Source organism: Dreissena polymorpha, chromosome 8 (genome assembly GCF_020536995.1).
Source record: "Dreissena polymorpha isolate Duluth1 chromosome 8, UMN_Dpol_1.0, whole genome shotgun sequence".
Lineage (NCBI taxonomy): Eukaryota > Metazoa > Mollusca > Bivalvia > Myida > Dreissenidae > Dreissena > Dreissena polymorpha.
The window spans coordinates 48570783-48589750 of record NC_068362.1 but is presented as its reverse complement, the minus strand read 5'-3'; the positions used below and the strand labels follow the sequence as shown (position 1 = coordinate 48589750).

The following is an 18968-nucleotide window of genomic DNA, read 5'->3' as shown; positions in this document are numbered from 1 at the left end:
TGATAACAATGTACGATTTTAAACAAATACGTTACACAAATAATTGTAAATGTCATCATAATTCGTTTAATAAATCAAATGTGTTCCTAAGTCTTTTCTACTTATATAGTTATTAGTAGTTATACAATACATGTTAATGCATCATCGTGATGAATGTTTGCGCATAAAGTGTGAAATTTTAAAACCAGTGAAATTCATAAACCAAACCAAAACTTAACGTACAACACATATGTTCAGACATAATAAATGTAATTTAACAATCAATGCCTTGTGATAAAAAATATTTTAGGGCATAACTTTGTTATTATTAACCATGCTTCTTTCAGCATTATTTCCATATCATCAATGCAATATCCAATCCATGTATATATAATTTCTTTATGAGATACATTCAAATCAGCTAGAAGTCTTGTTCTTGTTGCTCGGTCACATTTAAATGACAAGGACCAATCTTCTTTTTAACACCTTTTAGAATTATTCTGTCCTGGAAATCCCCAAGGGTATTTATATCCCAGTACATGCAATAAAATGGATAATATATACCTGTGCCATTAATTTTAAACACATCTTGAACCAAATGCAAAAACTTGTTTGTCTTTTCAAGTTTATATGGAAAAACATTGTGATATGGTTTGTAAAATTGGGACAACTTCACAAATGAAAATTGAATAATGTGACTGGAAGAAGCAAAATATTCGTTTCAATGACAGTGATATAGATTAAATTCAAATCAATCCAAAGTATATTTTAAAATACAATACACTATTGCACTAAGTCTGTTTTGATTTAACATATTATATGCATGTAAAATTGTTAAAAATGTAATTATATTTATTATTTTATTTTTATACATTTTATTAACTGTATTTGATAGTGCATGCATTTTTATATACAAGACAAAATATTAAATTTGTAACAATGAAAATTACAATATGTAACCGTTAAATTAATAAAATAAAATAAAATAAATTTTTAATTAATACCATAACAGTGTATTTGCCATCAAATAAACATATTTAACAAATGATAACACACAAACAACCAAAACCAAAAAAAAATTGAGTTAAAAAATTAAACAATGGATAAATGAAACAAAATAAAAAAAGGTTCGCTTAAGAATGCTATTTTTTTTCACAAAATATACATCATATAAATGTATAATCTCATAAAAACCCTGTTGTTCCTGGCCCAGATAATATATGAACTATTTGAGGACATAGGATTTAAAGTTCATCAAAATAAACAGTCTTATAAAATAAAAGAAAGCAATTTATTTTGCTACAGGTGCTTTCTTTTTTGATGGTTTCTTTGATATAGGTGGTCGTAGTGCGGTAACTGTGTAACCTTTTTTTTCCAACTCATCTAAATAAATCCTGGGCAGCATGAAATCAGCTTGCATTTTATCATAAGGTGGAAGATTGTCAATAAAGTCCTGGAAGTCTTTTCGAGTGTCCATGAAGCAGTTTTCAACATCAATCTTTTGTTTTTCAATCTGGGCCTTTTCACTCTGAAGGTTGTTTAATACTTCATAGGCGTTATCGTTCTCTTTCTTCATTTCATCAAAGACTTTTTCATACATGCTGGTCAAGGCCTGTAACTTTTCTGTTGCAATTTGCCGTTCACGACTTTCTGCCTCTTGCACTGCCTTGGCACGATCAATGTCTTTTGAGTCACGTAATTCCTGAGAAATGAAAAGAACATAATTTATGGCAATAGTTTTTTAAAATTCTGGCAGACTTTAATTGATAATAAACTTTTAAAATGTTACAAATAAATATGATTATTGAACTAATTATTAAACAATCTTTATAAATGAACATTACTGTGTATTTGACTAAATGTTTAAAACAAGAACTGTCAGAGGACAGCCCGCTCACTTTTTTTGGGGGGAGGGGGGATGAGAGGGGGCCATAATGTGGGGTGGGGTAATTTATTAGATGATGTTAAAAGAAAATACAAATGTAATATTTTTTTTTGGGGGGGGGGGGTAGGGGGGTGGGAAGAGGGTATAATGTGGGATGTCGTAATTTATTAGATGATGTTTAAAGAAAAAAAAAATTGGGGGGGGGGGGGGGTTTGGGGGGGAGGGATTCTGGGAGGGGCGTGGGGTATTGTTTGGGTGGAATCCATTGTGGTATTTAGGTAAGTGTTGTTTTGTCAAAGTAATAATAAAATGTGATCATAAATAAAGAAGTTATGGCAATTTAAGCAAAATGTTCAATTATCTAAGTGTAAAGGGGCCATAATTATGTCAAAATGCTTGATACATTGGTCTGCTCTTGTTTATAGGTTGGGGTCATGTTGGTAAACAAGTATGCAAAATATAAAAGCAATATGTCAAAGGATAAAGGAAATATTTGGGGTAGTACGCAAACAATAACATAGATTTATCAATAATATGCATATTCTAATTATAAAAGGGGCAATAAGTCTGTCAAAATGCTTGAAACAGTTGTCTGCTCTTGTTTATAGGTTGGGATCATGATGGTTAACAAGTATGCAAAATATGAAAGCAATATGTCAAGGGACATTGAAAATAGTTGGGGTAGTACGCAAACTTTAACATTTGCTGCATATTGTAAGTGGAAAAGGGGTCATAATTATGACAAAATGCTTGATAGAGTTGTCAACTCTTGTTTATAGGTTGGGGTCATGATGGTTAACAAGTATGCAAAATATGAAAGCAATATGTCAAGGGACAATGAAAATAGTTGGGGTAGTACGCAAACTTAAACATTTGCTGCATATTGTAAGTGGAAAAGGGGCCATAATTATGACAAAATGCTTGATAGAGTTGTCTGCTCTTGTTTATTGGTTGGGGTCATGTTGGTAAACAAGTTTGCAAAATATGAAAGCAATATGTCAAGGGACAAAGACAATATTTGGGGTAGTACGAAAACTTTAACATTTGCATGCCAACGGACACGCCGACGCCGATGTGAGTAGGATAGCTCCACTATATATATTTCATATATAATAGTCAAGCTAAAAATGTAAAAAATGTTTGAGAAAAAAAGCCTTGGCAAACAGCATAGACCCAGATGAGACACCGCATGATGTGGCGTCTCATCTGGGTCTGCACTGTTTGCTGAAAGGAACTTCTGTAAGAAATATTCTAAATATAGAAATAAATATACTAGACATTCCTAATTTTGGAAATAAATTGATCCAACTTAGAAGGATGGGAGTCTGTCCATTGGAATAAATGGGTTAAAGCAGACACGGTAACCCCGCCCTGACCAGACTTTGTTTGTGCGCAGGCTGGTCTGGAGCTACTGTGGCTGCATATGGCACGAGACCCATTGTCTCATGACGCAAATCATATTTTACTAAATGTATTGCTACGAGATAGGATTTTGTATCATTGCTAGATTACATATTCAGTTGTGTTAAAATTTACAAACATGAAACATATGCAGGAAAACAAACAAAACAGGGGAGGAAAATACCTTCAGTGCCTGGGATTTCTCATTTTCAGCCTTTCTCATAGCGATATCAAACTTCTTTTGATTCTCTCTGAAAAAGCAAGTTTAAAAAACAATCAAACAACATTTTCTACTTGTGCCATTGTAGTCTTCTGAACATCTTAAAGTAGTGAGCATTGCCATCAAAATACCCTTTGTTCAACAATTATAATTCATATTACAACAAGTAATTTGATCCTTAAATTCATGTATTACATTTCTATTTGGTTTCACAGCCTAACAATTCAAAATGTACTACTGTTTCAACATTTAACTTGTTCCAGTGAATCCAACACAAGAGGGTAACGATGGCCCTAAATAGCTCACCAGGGTTCAAGGCACATGTACACCAATTCATGTTGAAGGCTTGATCGTGACAGGTAGTTTTGACCACACCTGAACATCATTCAAACAAGGGCATGTTTTATCAAGACTGATTCAGAAACTTGGCTTTTAAAGTTGTTTTTTTTACAGATCTGCACTGGTGAGCTGAACAAGTCTGTTTGTCTACACATAGTTTGCTCAACATGTTTGTTTGTCTAAACATAGTTAAATGCTCAACATGTTTTTTTTTCTACAGACTACACATACTTTGCTCAACATGTTTGTTTGTCTAAACATAGTTTGCTCAACATGTTTGTTTGTCTAAACATAGTTTGCTCAACATTTTTTTGGTGGTTTAAGGTTATTTTTCCAAGTGTTTCAAGCAAACTTGTTTCTATTATGCAACCATGTGCCATTATTTGCAAATGAATTGTAAGTTAAAAACTGGTCAACTCAATCTGTCTTGAACAATTGCAAATGGTCAATGGACAATTAAATTAAAAATAACAGTTTAAGTGTTATTGTTTAGACCTAGTTTTTGGACTAACATGCGCGGCAGATTCAATACTGTATTGAAAAACATTTTGGCCAAGTTTATTAAAGATTGGGTAAAAATATTGCTTTCTAAATGGTAACAAACAAAAAGTTGATGACACACTGTGACCGAGGCCTCACATAGGATGGTCACGATAGCTCACCATGAGCACTTCAAAGTCAGATGAGCTGATAAAAAGCACTTCTATTATAACATTGTGTCAGAGTGATATACATCATGTCAGTCAATCAAAGCCCCAAAACTAGTCATTGTTTTGATGAAAACAGTAGGAAATGACACCAATTTTGTTACATGGAGAATTATAGATTTTCATTTTGCAATCCATGTCAAAAGTTATTTTATACATATTTACACACCACACTCTTTTCCCATAATAATTCACGAAATTCAATAAATACTCTTACTAATCAAACATAATTAGTTCAAATGATAATAACTAAATATGGGTTATCAGTTATGAATAAGCAATAACTCATTACATGGATTATAATTATTCAACCCTGATATGGCAGCACAAAATATTAAATGTTGTTACATGATGTCAAAACAATTACCTATAAGTTTCAACATGGTTCCTACAATGATAATATTTGCAAAGAAAATACTACAAAAATGTGTTAACATACAATGCCAGCAAGGTTATGGATATGACCAAAGTTCTCAGGTCCTTTAGTATGTAATAGTATGTGATGAGATTGTATAAATATTAGAGATTTAATGTAGCAGGGTGGCTAAGATCGCTTGAAAACATAAAATAATACGATCACTATTTTTAACAAAATGTTACAAGTTTTATGAGTTGTTCTTTTTTATCATACATCAGGTACAATTAACCATTTAAAAAATAGAGTGTTTTAAATTTAACTTTTTAATTTGTAAAAAACAACATGATTTTGATTTTGAAGATACAAGGTTCAAAGCCTTGAAACAAATGTGGTACAACTCATTCTGGATTTATTTTGCAATTTATCAAGTTTTTAGTTTACATTCGTACTCCGTATGTTTATATTTAAACTAGAACGATAGTATATAACAATAGCAGTTAATAATCATAAGTGCATTAAAGATTTCTCAAAAAGATTATTGGGAATTTTTCCAGCTGTTACATAGGATTTAAAGCTTAAAAGTTAACATTTTACCAAATGTTTTATCAGCAGAAACCATTGAATGTGATGTACTATCTACACATATCACTTGTAACTGTCCCCATGTTTTGAGTTGTTAAGTAAACCACATGGACTGTACTATCAGTCAATATCTTAATTCATTATCAAAAGTCTTTATCTGACCCAATGTCACAACACTGTTGGCAGCCCAATTCAATCCTTGTGTCACCACGTGTGTAGTGTCTTGTTAGTGGACCAGAATAACAATAGCAGCTAACCAGTGCAAAAAAGTTCAAGAACGCGGATATAAAGTACATATTATTATATGAATACTTTGTGTTTAATAAGTTAACAAAGATACATAGACCTTTACCTATATATGAAGTAAGTTAACCATTTTATTGTGTTGTGGAAATATTTGTACTTTGGGCATATAGTGAAAAGGTCTGATATTTCATAGGATATAGAGCAATAAACACTGTACCCCCCCACCTCTTCGCCGAACAAGAGATAGATTGTATTGTCTCTGAATTAGAAAAGTAATTCTTCAAATTTAGTATCACTACACATTGCAATTTTAATTCAACAAAGTATTTCCTTTAATTTTTTATTGCAATTTGATGTTGTTGAACAATGTAATTTGGTAAGTGATAAGGTATCATGTTGAGTACACAAAATAAAAAAATAAAAATTTCAACAACTAATGCTAGATTTTGCCTAAAAATATTAAATTCAATGACATAAAAAGAACAATTTAATTTTCATAACATTTCATTCACTGTAGATATAATGTCTAGTTCAAGTTTAACATGATTGGAAAACAAGGTTTTATAACATTATCTTTATTTGTATGAGATCTACCTTTATAAATAAATATTCAATATAAAGGACTACATACAGTGCAACGGGATTGGAACACAACAGTTTGCATTATTATCAGAATCCCCTCCCTCTTTCTGAGCAAATGTGTGCAAATACCCGTAATACTTATACTACTACGGTATTTATCAGTGGAAATACCTGAAATACTTATACTACTACCGTTTATATCAGTAGAAATTCCCGTAATAATTATACTACAACAGTATATATCAGTGCAAATATCCGTAATACTTTTACTACTACCGTATATATTAGTGAAAATGCAAGTAATACTTATACTTTACCGCATATTACAGTGGAAATGCTTGCAATATTTATACTTCTGTTATATGGTGGAAATGCCTGTAATACTTTTTCTACTGCCACATACATATACTAGTGGAAATGCCAGTAATAATACTTATACCATATATACTAGTGGATATGCCTGTAATACATATATTTCTACCATATTAAACAGTAGAAATTTGCTTAATAATTATACCACTGCCATATTCTATATTTGCAACAGCGCAAATTCTATGACAAATAACATAAAAAACAGTGGAAAGCCTGTTCTACATGTAGTTATATAACTGCCTTCATGATATAACCTAGGAAAAGCCCGTAATTCTTATACAATTACCCCATAAAACAATTGAAATGCCCATAATTCTTCTACCGTATAAAGCAGGGAACAACTCACTGTGCCACTCTCTGAGCCTCTGCAGCTGCAGCCTGTTCCATCTCCTGGTGTTTATTGGCCACGGCGGCCACCAGCTCCCTCTTACATCGCTCCTCAGTTTCCTTGACGGCCTTCAGGAGACGTTGCTCACCCTCAGCACGCTCCTGCTTCACCTGCTCCTTTGCCAGCTTCTGCATAGCCATCTCCACACGCAATGCCTCCTCCTAATTTTAATAAAATGTTGAGGACATGATGAATGTTATTCCTCAAATGCCAAAAAGCCTGTCAGCATATGTGCAATAAAGCCACCTCCACATGAAATATTTCCTCCTAATTTATAACCTAATAAGTGAAATTCAATTTCTTGAAAGATATGGTATTCATTTGTGGTGTAGTTTTTAAAAATTAAATGAAGAATTAAGTTACAGTTAGGAGCAAAAATTACCTTTGAATATGACCTTGACATTTAAAGTAGCTATATAGGTATAATTGACAACAGGACATCTTTTAATGGTGGACACTTGTAGTGGGTTCTTTTTATCATGATTAACATAATTAGCATAGTCACAGTCTGGACAAGCTTGGACACACACGTGCTCACACGCACTCATTGTGACAGATATAGCGAACTTTCCTGGCTCAACAAAAACAACTTACTAGGAATGGAAAATATGTTTTAAGAGACTAAAACAAAGATAAACAACCCCATTCAAATGCACAGATGGTGGAAATACGCAATGCATCCTTAGCATTCTTTTAACTACAGAAAGGGGGACCATGCAACCAGTAAGTACAAAAAGAAAGTGACACACTCACCAGTATGGCTTTTGCCTGCTGCTTCTTCAGCTTCTTGATGACCTTCTCCTGCTCGATAGCTGCCTCTTGCATGGTTTGCTGGACTGCTGCCTGTTTGAGCTTCTCTGCCTCCACCCATACAGCCTCCTCAGCCACTCTGATGGACTGCAGTTTCTCATTCTCAGCCTTTTCCAGTTCTTTCTGATGGAGCTCATGGCCAAGACCTGTTTTAAAATAATTGGATTATAAGTCAAGGAACTTTCAAATCTCACAGAAATACCATGAAAAAGTATCACCTAAAATTTATGACAAACAGGGATTTCTATGGCAGCAGTAAATTGTACAGTCGATTGGTGTATAGCAGATTTTAGTGAGTAACGGATAGGTATCACGTTTTTGCAAAATACTTTTTTTTATGTTAAGATTTATAGTTTTCTATGAATTGAATACAAAAAGCATATCATTGTTAAGTCGATTCATGTTTTTGTTGACATGTGTCAATGTTTACAACTGTTTCTTTTTTGGAAAAGCAAAACAAGGTCACGTTATGTATGCACCGTTTTTGTGACGACAGGAAAAGTGCAGACGAATGGTTTCTTGAATTTTGCAGATTTTGTTTGGTAAACATAATGTTCATTGATGTAATATTTTAGTATTATGTGCCCTTTACAAAAGTAATAATGCTCAGAAACCAAATTGATGCGTACCATATAAAATGAGCATGAAAGCTGCAACTTGGGATTTAGTGAATAACGGACATATGGTGACCCATATTCAGAAATGTGGGGATTGTCTCAAAATAAATATTAACTCAATTGAAGTTGTCCAATACACATGTGGTTACCGTGTGGCTATGATATAAATTAGTGAAAACATCATTTTTAATGAAAAATAATCAAATTATAACGAAAAATTGATTGCTCTGAAAACATATTTTTCACTATCAAATCTATATAAATAACAAGGTATTCAACTCAAAATGACCCGAATATAGGGTGCATCGCTTTGAACAGCCATTACTTCATCAATTGTGCAGCGATTTCCATGAACTTGGTCTTATTAAACGCAGAAATGAATTTCCTTTCTGGAAATGTACACATTTTGCAATTATTTTTTACAAATGCTGTGTCAAATTTTAAGAAATAACACAATACACATGTAATCAGATAAAGACCTAAGCGATCCGGTAATGGCTGAATCAGTGTACCATGAAATTCGCGCTGTAAACAAATATTTTTTCAGAAATTTAAAACCGCTGGCATTTTTCAATAGGAGAGACATGTGTCTATCTAGGTTTAATGGTTTAATTACTGAATGCATGGTGTTTATGTTGAAATGAGACCCCTTATGAAAAATTAGGCCCTGCGGCAACTAATAGTGGCTAAGTTGCCACAATGTTGTGGCTCAGTTGCCGCTTTGTAGCTGCTTGGTAGTATTTCTTATGCAAATGAGCTTTCTGGCTAGTACTACTACATGGACAATAGTTGCAATAATTCAACTATCAGCTTTATAACCCAATGGGTTGCTGATAGTTGCAATGCGCTCTCTCTTGGCCATGGGTTCAAAATGTTATCAACAATGCAAGGGTTAAGGAACACTGAAACTGCAAGAACTTATACAAGTTTACCTTTCTAAACCACAAACTCATCCAAATGGTACCATTAAAGCAAGAAATAATTGATTTTATTGACTTAGGTTTTGTTTTGTACGCTGTATCCACCATATTGGAAAATTTATCCAATATTGGTTAGGTTGCAGTACACCAATATTTTGCACGTCGGGTTATGTGCTCCAGCCTATAAAGTTGATAACGATGTGGTATTCGATACAGAATACACTGTTTCAAATTTAAACATAAACATGTCAGCGAGAAAAGTGTGTTGAAACATTGTTGTGTTTTTATAGGGTGCATGCAAAAGATGACATCTGTAGGTTGCCATTCAGGTAAATTTAACATGTTTATGAAGTTAATTCATTATTTTTCCACAATTTGTCTCGAACGACGTCTGTTTAGTGAAGCGCACGGATTCGCTGCGCTGAACTTCAACTATGTTTATGAAGGGGTGCATATGGACTGCCAGAGCCGCCATAGCAAAAATTATCAAAGGCTCTGGGAGTCCGTTTATATGGACTACCATGGACAAGAGAGAGAGCATTGCAACTCTAAGCAGCCCATTGGGCTATAAAGCTTAGAGTTAAATTATTGCAACTACGCACAATGGTGGATCCAATATGAAATCACACAGAGACAGCTGTAACAATAGATGCCCCATCTATCTCCAAATGAGGGCACATGTTTTTTTATTCCATGAAACATGGTCAATTACCTATGATTTTGGAATGGGCACAGCCTTGGATAAGGACAGGCTTTGTCTCTTCATATCTCCTTGGCACAGCCTTCGGCATGAGGCGGGGAAAATTAAAAGTTGCGGCTTCACTCATGGCTCATTTAGGTTGGGTATACTCATGCAACTAAAAAACAGTCACATCTGCATCATGCATTAACAGAACAGGGTAAATATTATCATCATTGCCAGATTAGTCAACTGAAATTTTTGGTTATCAACTTCACAAAATCTTTTGTTTCCTGATTTACCGCTCGATAAACGGCCATCGGATGATACTTTATAATATGTTACTGTGTAAAAATAAAACAACAAACTGATCTTAATTTACAGGTAACTTGTATAATAGTTTTCAATCTATGTAAATAGTATCGATATGTAGCGCGAAGTACATTAAGATCATGAAATCAAAATGATGATTTATCTACATTGAACTTTAGATTATCAAGATTTATTTAACCCATTGACATAAATAAATAAATATTATTGTAGCTAAACAAGCTTAATTTTAAATTTAAAATATGTCTTTAAGATCTGTAATATATCTGTAACGATAACTTACTATGCCATAACGTTTTTTAAAACCAATAAATTATATCTTACATGTTTAAAAAAATCAAGCGTCTACTGTTGCCAATAGTGATCACGTGCTACATCTCGTATTGAACGTGATCCCCGATTATGACGTCAGAACCGGATGTATTATGGCTGCCAAGAAAGTAACACGCAGATAACACAATTATAAGCCGTTTACTACCCTGTTTGAGAACTGTGCTTAACGACAACCGTTCTAAATAAAACAGAATAGATATAACTGCGTAACTAAACCGAATATGTAAGTAACGTATGTTTTATGTCCCGTTGTTGGTGGTATTTATGTCTTGTGTTTATGTATTCCATTCCACATTTCAACCACGTGTTGGTAGAGTAAAAATCTGTTTTACGACGAGCATTAGTACCTTCTTGTGAGTTTTGTTAATGGAAAGGTGTGTGGTAATATTAATTATGTTGGTGTACACTGTTATAATGAAGAAAAATTGTCATGTTATTTATATGCTAATAAGTTAGAAATAAATTTCTTATCTCTTTACTACTTTAGTTAACACATTGAACTCCAGTCCAGTCCAGTTTGACACTACACAATAAATAACAGTTCAGACCTTGAATATTTTGTGCTTTTATTTTAGAAATGTTGATGGACATTGATACAGAGCCCTATGGAGACATATTTGGTCTAACACATGGCTTTGTAAGTATGGCATATAATATGATTATAGGTGCTACCTAATTTACGGGCAAAAGCTTTTAAAGTTTTTTTTGATAACCATGCATTTTTAATAAATATATGGACATGATTGTGTTCAAAATATTATAATTGTTGCAATAATTAAGTAATGCATAAAAAAAATCAATCTTAAAATGAGTTACATGTTCCAAGCTTAAAGATCTAGCATCTTATTTTTTTTTTTTTTTCTAGCCACAGGAATTTATAGCTGGTTCGGTGTCTGCGGTATAGTGGATGGGGTGTCTGCTAACTGGCTTAGTCACTGGGAGGTCTCTGTATTGATCCCTTAAGTGGGAGCATTCTTTAGATAACCCTAACGACATACTATGGCATACCATTTGGGTTAAAAGTCAAGAAGACCTACAAGTTAAAAAGAGAAATGTACGTTGAAGTACAATAATTGTACATCGACATAAATATAAAATACACTTCCAAGTATATATTTGTACGTCAAAGTACAATTTGTACTTCGACATACATGTTTGTACTTCTATGTGCACATTTTTTGAACAGCCAATCAAAACACTAGTCTCTTGAGCCGCTTTTCCTTCAGATTTATTCATAATAAATGTTTAAAATCTCTTTTTTAATTGAGGACAAAATGATTAAAAATATCAGAATGGCAAAAAAAATACAAAGAAGTTTCAAGTATTTAATGCATTGAAATAGATTATATATAAATTTGAAGAAGATTCAATTATAACCTTTTTAAAATTAAAATAATTCAGCGTATTGTGAGTATTTATTGATCATGCGGGGCGGAGTATCACGACCGTCCAGCGCATTACTGTGTAGGAAATTCCCAACGGTAACCAAGCATTAACGGGATAAATAATGTATTATAACCTCACCGTTGGTCGTATTTTGTAATAACCATAACTTGCATAAGTCAGAGGTTAATTCCGCCACGCCAGGTCAATAAATACGCACAATATCTATGAGTTAGCGGTCGATAGTCGCATAATTGGGTATAAATTATAATAATAATAATGTTTAATAAATACGCACAATATCTATGAGTAAGCGGTTGATAGTCGCATAATTCGGTATAAATAATAATAATGTTCAATGTCAAATATCTCTAAAAGCAACAGACGTAAGGTGTCTTCTGATTGGATAACACTCAAGGGTCGGTGAAAATTGTATGTCTAAGTACATTTCTCGTTATACCTAGTAGGTCTAGTAGACTTTCGACATCATGGTACGTCATATAGACACTAAGTACTGGTCCTACCCAGGAAACAGTTTGCTTCATCAAATGTCTCAATTCAACTTGACAGCTTGCTAAAGCAGTTGCATTAAGCATACAGTACACTGATTCAACATAATCAAAATCATGTGATGTTTCAAATAAATTTTGATTGACAAATTTGACAGGATTTTTTTTAATCCAAGAAGTTTTAGACTGTCAAATAACACACACTACGTATTGAAAGCCATACCTGGAGCTTTTGTCTGTATATCACTGACTTCATCAGAAGAATGATTTCTACTGTTGGGAAATGTTAACACCACTAATTGTCTTCTTATTTATTATCAATGTATAATTATGTGTAACAGCATAACAACATACTTGTTTCACAATTAAAATATTTAATAAATACAGGTATCTTGCAGGTTTCTAATTTTCTTTCGCAAACTATTGTTGAATAGTTTAAATTTTGTCGCCACTAAAAAACTAGCCATTTTGTAGCAATTTTAAAAATTCTAAAATTTTAAAACAAATAATTTTTTGACAAGTGTTTGTGATATGTCAGGATAATAATAACAATAAGATATCGAAAAGATCAAAACAAATAAATTCGACAGAAATCTGAGATTCGGCAATATATTAAAGACGGGTTATGTTCGCCTAAATTGTGTTTGGTAAAGACTGTCAGTATATGTAGTGAACCAGTCTTCGGCTTATACCCACTGAAAGAGAGCATTCAGGGGAGATAATTGAGTAATGACTTAATTCTGGAACAGTTGCGAAGAAAAACAAATAATGCGAGAATATTTAGTGCGATTCGCTACACAATTATGATGTCATTAATATAACTTTTCCTGAGGTTTGTATTTACATGTGATTTAGCATATGTTAAAGTGTTTTTGATTTGTTCAAGGTCATAAATAGCATCGCGAAAATATATGTCGCGTGGCAAATTTTTTTGAGACGCATCCATATGTGGTATTCTTATGTAATTTAATGTCTAAATTCCCATATGTATGAACGGTAAACGCCCGCTTCGCGGGCTTTTGCCCGTATGAATACAATGAGGTTGTCAGTGCCTAACTTTCTTCATTGGGAAATAAATGTCAATTTATTATTTTTTTTAAAGAAACCTTGCTACTTTAAATTTATTTAATCATGCACTGATTATCAATGATGATTACATTTTTCCTCAAATACTGGCAGTAAATAGACAATTCTTAAAGGGACTGTCAACCACGACGACAAAGAAAAGATAAGTTGTAAAAAACCGTATTTTTTACAATTAGTTTATATTGATTAAAATATCACGACTGGTATATTACATTACTTGAAAAAAGTTCATAATTTCAGTATATTCGGTAATAAAATTTCGCCATGTGAAATCGAAAGTACATCGCGAAAATAGGCAACATAACAATATACACACTATAAATAACGCAAGTCGATTCATCATTTTATGTATAAAATATATACAATTCACTGCGCATGTACAATTTGTATTCCTGGGTTTACCACGTGACGATAATGATCAATCTACTGGCGTTATTTATAGTTATCTGGTAGTTACCTGGTAGACATACCCAGTAAAATTTATTACCGAATATACTAAAATATGAAAACTTGTTAAAGTAATGTAATATACAAGTCATGATATTTTTATCAATATAAAGTAATAATTGTAAAAGAATACGGTATTTTACAACTTTTCTTTTCTTCGTTGTTGTGGATGACAGTCCCTTTAACAATCTCAGTTTATGGAAAAGCTAGCAAATGGTTAATCAGGCATCCTCACGAAGTGATGGATGATTTCAACCACAAATTTGTATAACCATTTGTCCTTGATACTTGATAGTGGGATTGATTTGAAGGATATTTATCTGAGAATCGGTAAATAATTAGATCAGTGCATCATTACATGCTCCATTTTTTTACAACATAAGCAGAATTGGTGTTGATCATTACGCCGAAGTACACCAACTGTATTATGATGTTAAGTCCATTGTTAGTCTTTATACATTTGTATTAGCCTGTTAATTAATGACGTTGTCTTCATCTAGGATCTGGATGTAATGGAACAGACCATTATTGATGATGTTATGGCTGAAATGTCACAGCATACATCATTTCCAATTATCATGAACTCAGTCAACAAGCAGGAATTTGAAAAGAAACTGCATGAAATGTCAGATCACTTGCTTGACAGCTCTGTCATTGAAGCTACAGATGTAAGCAGTCTCTTGGAGCAGTTTGAAGAAGGTTAGTACAATAAAACAACATGTTAAAGCAGTAAAACCAGTGCATTATTGAGTATTTGGTATCTGTTTATTGAGTGTTAAGTGTACCAATTTATAGAAAAAAATGCTTTTTATGACATGTGAATACTACATAAGCATATGTAAAATGACCTGCCCAGAAGGTATACATTAGAAACCTATTTATCAATTATTCAAGAGGCATTTTATCGTGAATGCGAGTACCCTACACTCAGCCAATTTTAAATGAAGCCATTTATTTTTTAAGATGTTTAGCTCATCTTAGCACCTAGTGCACTGCTCATGGGGAGCTTTAAGGATACTGTGACGTCCATAGTCTGTTACTATGGGGAGCTTTAAGGATACTGTGACGTCCATAGTCTGTTACTATGGGGAGCTTTAAGGATACTGTGACGTCCATAGTCTGTCACTATGGGGAGCTTTAAGGATACTGTGACGTACGTCAATAGTCTGTCACTATGGGGAGCTTTAAGGATACTGTGACGTCCATAGTCTGTCACTCGGTGTGTGCATCCATTAACTTTTCTTCCAACGACTAACTCGAAAACAGCTGGATACATTAAAAAATTTTCACAGGAATGAGCCTTTGGTGATTTTCTTTCAAAGTTGTTCCAATACTTGCAGTAAAATAAATACGTAGGCCATTAACAAGATTGAGTTTTGACTTTCGTAAAATATGACTGCAAAGCTTTTACACATCATGACACAGTATAAAAGTTTGAACGCCCTGGGGAAAAGTTGTTTCCTTTATAAGGTTTAAGTGAAAAACTTAAACAATACTGAAAAATCACATAGCTTGATGTCCTACTGGCTCAAAGACAGTTATCGCCACTATTAAAATTGTGTTTAAGGCTTTAAAATTTATTTAATGAACATCATTGCCACAAGGGTTGTAATGAATACACTAGGTGACGAATACGATACGTATCACGAATACAGGGTAGCGAATACGATTATTTATTCATGCATATGAATTTCAATGAACAAAAGTAATACTGACAACTTGACATGACATTATATAGTATGAAACTATGTGTATTTGTCAATTTTATTGAGTATCATTGCATACTGAAAATATGAAATATAACACTTTGAAATAACAAAACACTGCAAATTGTCTTCGTCTCATCGTCTTTTTTGGGGAAACCAAATAGCGCCAGACAAACAATGTGTATTTAGCAGGCATGTCAACGATACCAATAGCATTTCCTTCGCAAGGCTCCATGTTGTTGATAAGCCGCACAATCATTGTTGTAAAGATAAACAAAAAAGAAATTCCATCTGCTAATCCTTTGTGTGTATGTTCATGCATCAAATCACTCGTATTTACCTAAATAAACATTAAACAACCATCGAAAGATTTTTCAATTCAATGTCGTAAATATTTAACTGGTGCCCCGCCATTTTTGTTGATAATCTCACAGTGTAACATAGTGGGTGGGGTAAACATGATGAAAATCGCGGAATAAGGAGAAGAACATTTAAATATAGGGGTTAATTGTGTGAACCTTCATGTGTAAGGTAAGATGATTAAACTTTCAAACTCTAACCAGGTTGTTTGTATTCATCAAATATTCGGTTCGGGAGGTGGCGAATAACGAATACGATTTGTCCACAGCCGTATTCGAGTAATTCAAATATTCGAATGTATCGTTACAGCACTTATTTCCACCAAGTGTCAAAGAAAGCTTTTTTGTTATTAACATGAAACATAATTGATTGTTAATTATAGGAGATATTTATTTTACAATTACAATACTCTTGACACTTTAAGCATAGAAGTTTGGTATTCAATATTAATATTATACTGCAGTCCTTACCTTATTAATCACAAGAATTATATTAAATGTGACTTTCAACATCTTTCCCTTTAGATAACTTTAAAACATCATTTGTTCTTAGACTTCACAGTCAATATCAAATCCGTTCATTCAGTGTAAAAAACACACATAACAAGAGCTGCATTTGTGAAACACAATGCCCCCTTACTGCACTTTGAAGACACACAGCAGCTATATCCCAATTGAAAAATTATGACAAAGTTACAGTTTATATTTTAAAAAAGTTATAGGCTTTGGATAGTAAGCGTTTTGGAAAGAATTCCAGAAGTGTTATTTTAAAGAGGTCCAAGGCCCACAACTTTGCCAAACATCAATGGGCTGGAACAAAACTCAAACTAGATCTCTAAGTCATGAAGGTAGACTCACACACCAAATATAAGGTCAATATCTGAAAGTGTTAAGGAAACAAGCCTGGATTATGGAATACTGGACGGAAGCTCCAAAAGCTAGAATCCATCCCAACGAGGGCACAAAAATATTTACATTCACACAAACTTAGCAATATCAGCACAGATTGGTTCCAACATGTCTCAGTTAGGTAAGCAACCTAGTGACCTCCAGAGGGCTTGTGGGCCCTTTTGTTTCTATAAATGTGTCTCAATGCAAAATATTGCAAATTAAACAGCCACCATGAGAAAAAGGGCTTCCCCAATGGGCTTTTATACAGCGTTATGTGGTTTTAATTGTTAAATATGAATTAACTCAACTTGGAAGTAAGGTTGGTCTTACTGATTCATTTCAACTTGTATTTAAAGCTTCCCAGAGCCTTGATCCTTCCGCCAACTCTTGTGACAGTAACAGATATGAAATTACTTTCCATAGGTATGTATTTTGATATGAACCAATTTATGTGCTGAATTTGAAACGGTTTAGTACTATCTGATATTTCTAATGGTCAATAAGTTTCATGCTTAACAGAGGATAATTGTAATAATATGTTCAACAAAAAATTGCCAGATTGTTTTGATGTTACTGACGCTTCTTAATATAAAATTCTGCATGTATGTCTTGAAACATTGTTCATATTCACTTCAATGAGGAGTTTTTTAACAACATGATAAATGTTCTTTTTTCAGTGGCATTGATGACAACCATGTTGCAGACACAAATGGTATTGTAAGTTTAATTTATGTAATTGCCTGCTATGATACATGAATGTTATTACTCCTGAAAATACTATTACCATTTCATAATTCTCAGTTTATTGCTGAAATTCTAACATCTTGTTGGAGTTTTAATAAAAAACAAACAACATTAAAGCAATGTAAAACACCAATGTGAAAATGTGAAATCAATGTGCAAATGTGAAATCATTATCTGAACAAGTTATCCCTTTGAAATGTTTGACAAAGTAATATTGTGTTGATCAAATGTAACCAACATAATTGCTTATGCCTTCATGAAAAATTTGAGTATGGTATGTATACCCAAAATGCAACGTAAGTATTATCTTATTTAATGATATCTAAATTGTTATTTTTTTAAGGCAAAATGAAGTCGATTCTAAATGTCTCTGAAGTGAAGCCCAAAGCTTCTCAAAAACCAAGTCTGCAGTTCTGTTGCCGATGACAGTGCCAGCCAAGCGCGGCAGAGGTCGGGCGATGACGCGGGGTCATCCAGTTGCCATGCCAACCAACTGCACGCCTCGACGACTCCAGAGAGTCATGAGCCAGAATTTGATCATTCAAGACAGCCTCGCCAAGTATGAGGAGCACAAGATACAAGAGATGAAAGAGATTGTGGAGAAGACAAAAATAAAATGTTATGTAGAGGAAAAAGACGTTGAAGGTAGAAGCTGTGTGAAAACGGAGGGTGTAAATCAATGTGCATCTGTCGAGGGTAACGAAGCTTCAACTGAAGGGAAGCAGTTTGCAGAGCCAGTGTGTTTGGATCATGACTATGTTAAAGGCCAGTTCTCAATGGTAACTGTGATATTAACAGACAGGTGGAGGAATATGAGGAGGGGGAGTTGGTGGAGGACGATAATTTTATTGAAGTGGACTGCAGAGACAACACTCGTAGAGATGGTTGTGATCATGAAAAGCAAGTGGAATATTTTGATAAGCTTCCTTCATACTACACTGCCTTGTCTATAACCGAGGAACAGATTCATAAAACTGCCTCTCATGCATATGGTCGTGGTGGTGTTGCTGTTCACGACTACATTGAACGACCAATATCGCCTGTGCATGAATCTTCGGCCATGAGTAAGGTGCCGCTTACTTCAGTACATTCACC

General features: G+C 33.7%; 2 protein-coding genes across 5 annotated transcripts; one reads left to right on the top strand and one right to left on the bottom strand.

Annotated features, from left to right (window-relative positions):
- Positions 1-1107: 1107 nt before the first annotated feature.
- On the bottom strand, positions 1108-10879 carry LOC127841122 (uncharacterized). Of its 2 annotated transcripts, none has more exons than XM_052369683.1 (6): positions 10740-10879; positions 10119-10263; positions 7813-8015; positions 7018-7220; positions 3450-3516; positions 1108-1681 (listed from the first exon to the last, which is right to left on the bottom strand). In XM_052369683.1, exons 2-6 carry the CDS (start codon positions 10231-10233, stop codon positions 1271-1273), a joined length of 999 nt encoding a protein of 332 aa, XP_052225643.1. In that variant the 5' UTR covers positions 10234-10263; positions 10740-10879; the 3' UTR covers positions 1108-1270. The 2 variants fall into 2 exon arrangements, with proteins under 2 accessions (XP_052225643.1, XP_052225644.1); XM_052369684.1 differs by having other exon boundaries at positions 10699-10788.
- Positions 5656-18962, top strand: LOC127841123 (uncharacterized). 3 transcript variants are annotated; one of them, XM_052369688.1, is made up of 6 exons: positions 5656-5761; positions 11324-11385; positions 14674-14872; positions 17486-17552; positions 17807-17841; positions 18217-18962. In XM_052369688.1, exons 2-6 carry the CDS (start codon positions 11326-11328, stop codon positions 18297-18299), a joined length of 444 nt encoding a protein of 147 aa, XP_052225648.1. In that variant the 5' UTR covers positions 5656-5761; positions 11324-11325; the 3' UTR covers positions 18300-18962. The 3 variants fall into 3 exon arrangements, with proteins under 3 accessions (XP_052225648.1, XP_052225647.1, XP_052225645.1); XM_052369687.1 differs by having other exon boundaries at positions 5677-5834; XM_052369685.1 differs by lacking the exon at positions 5656-5761 and adding an exon at positions 10823-10971.
- Positions 18963-18968: the final 6 nt, after the last annotated feature.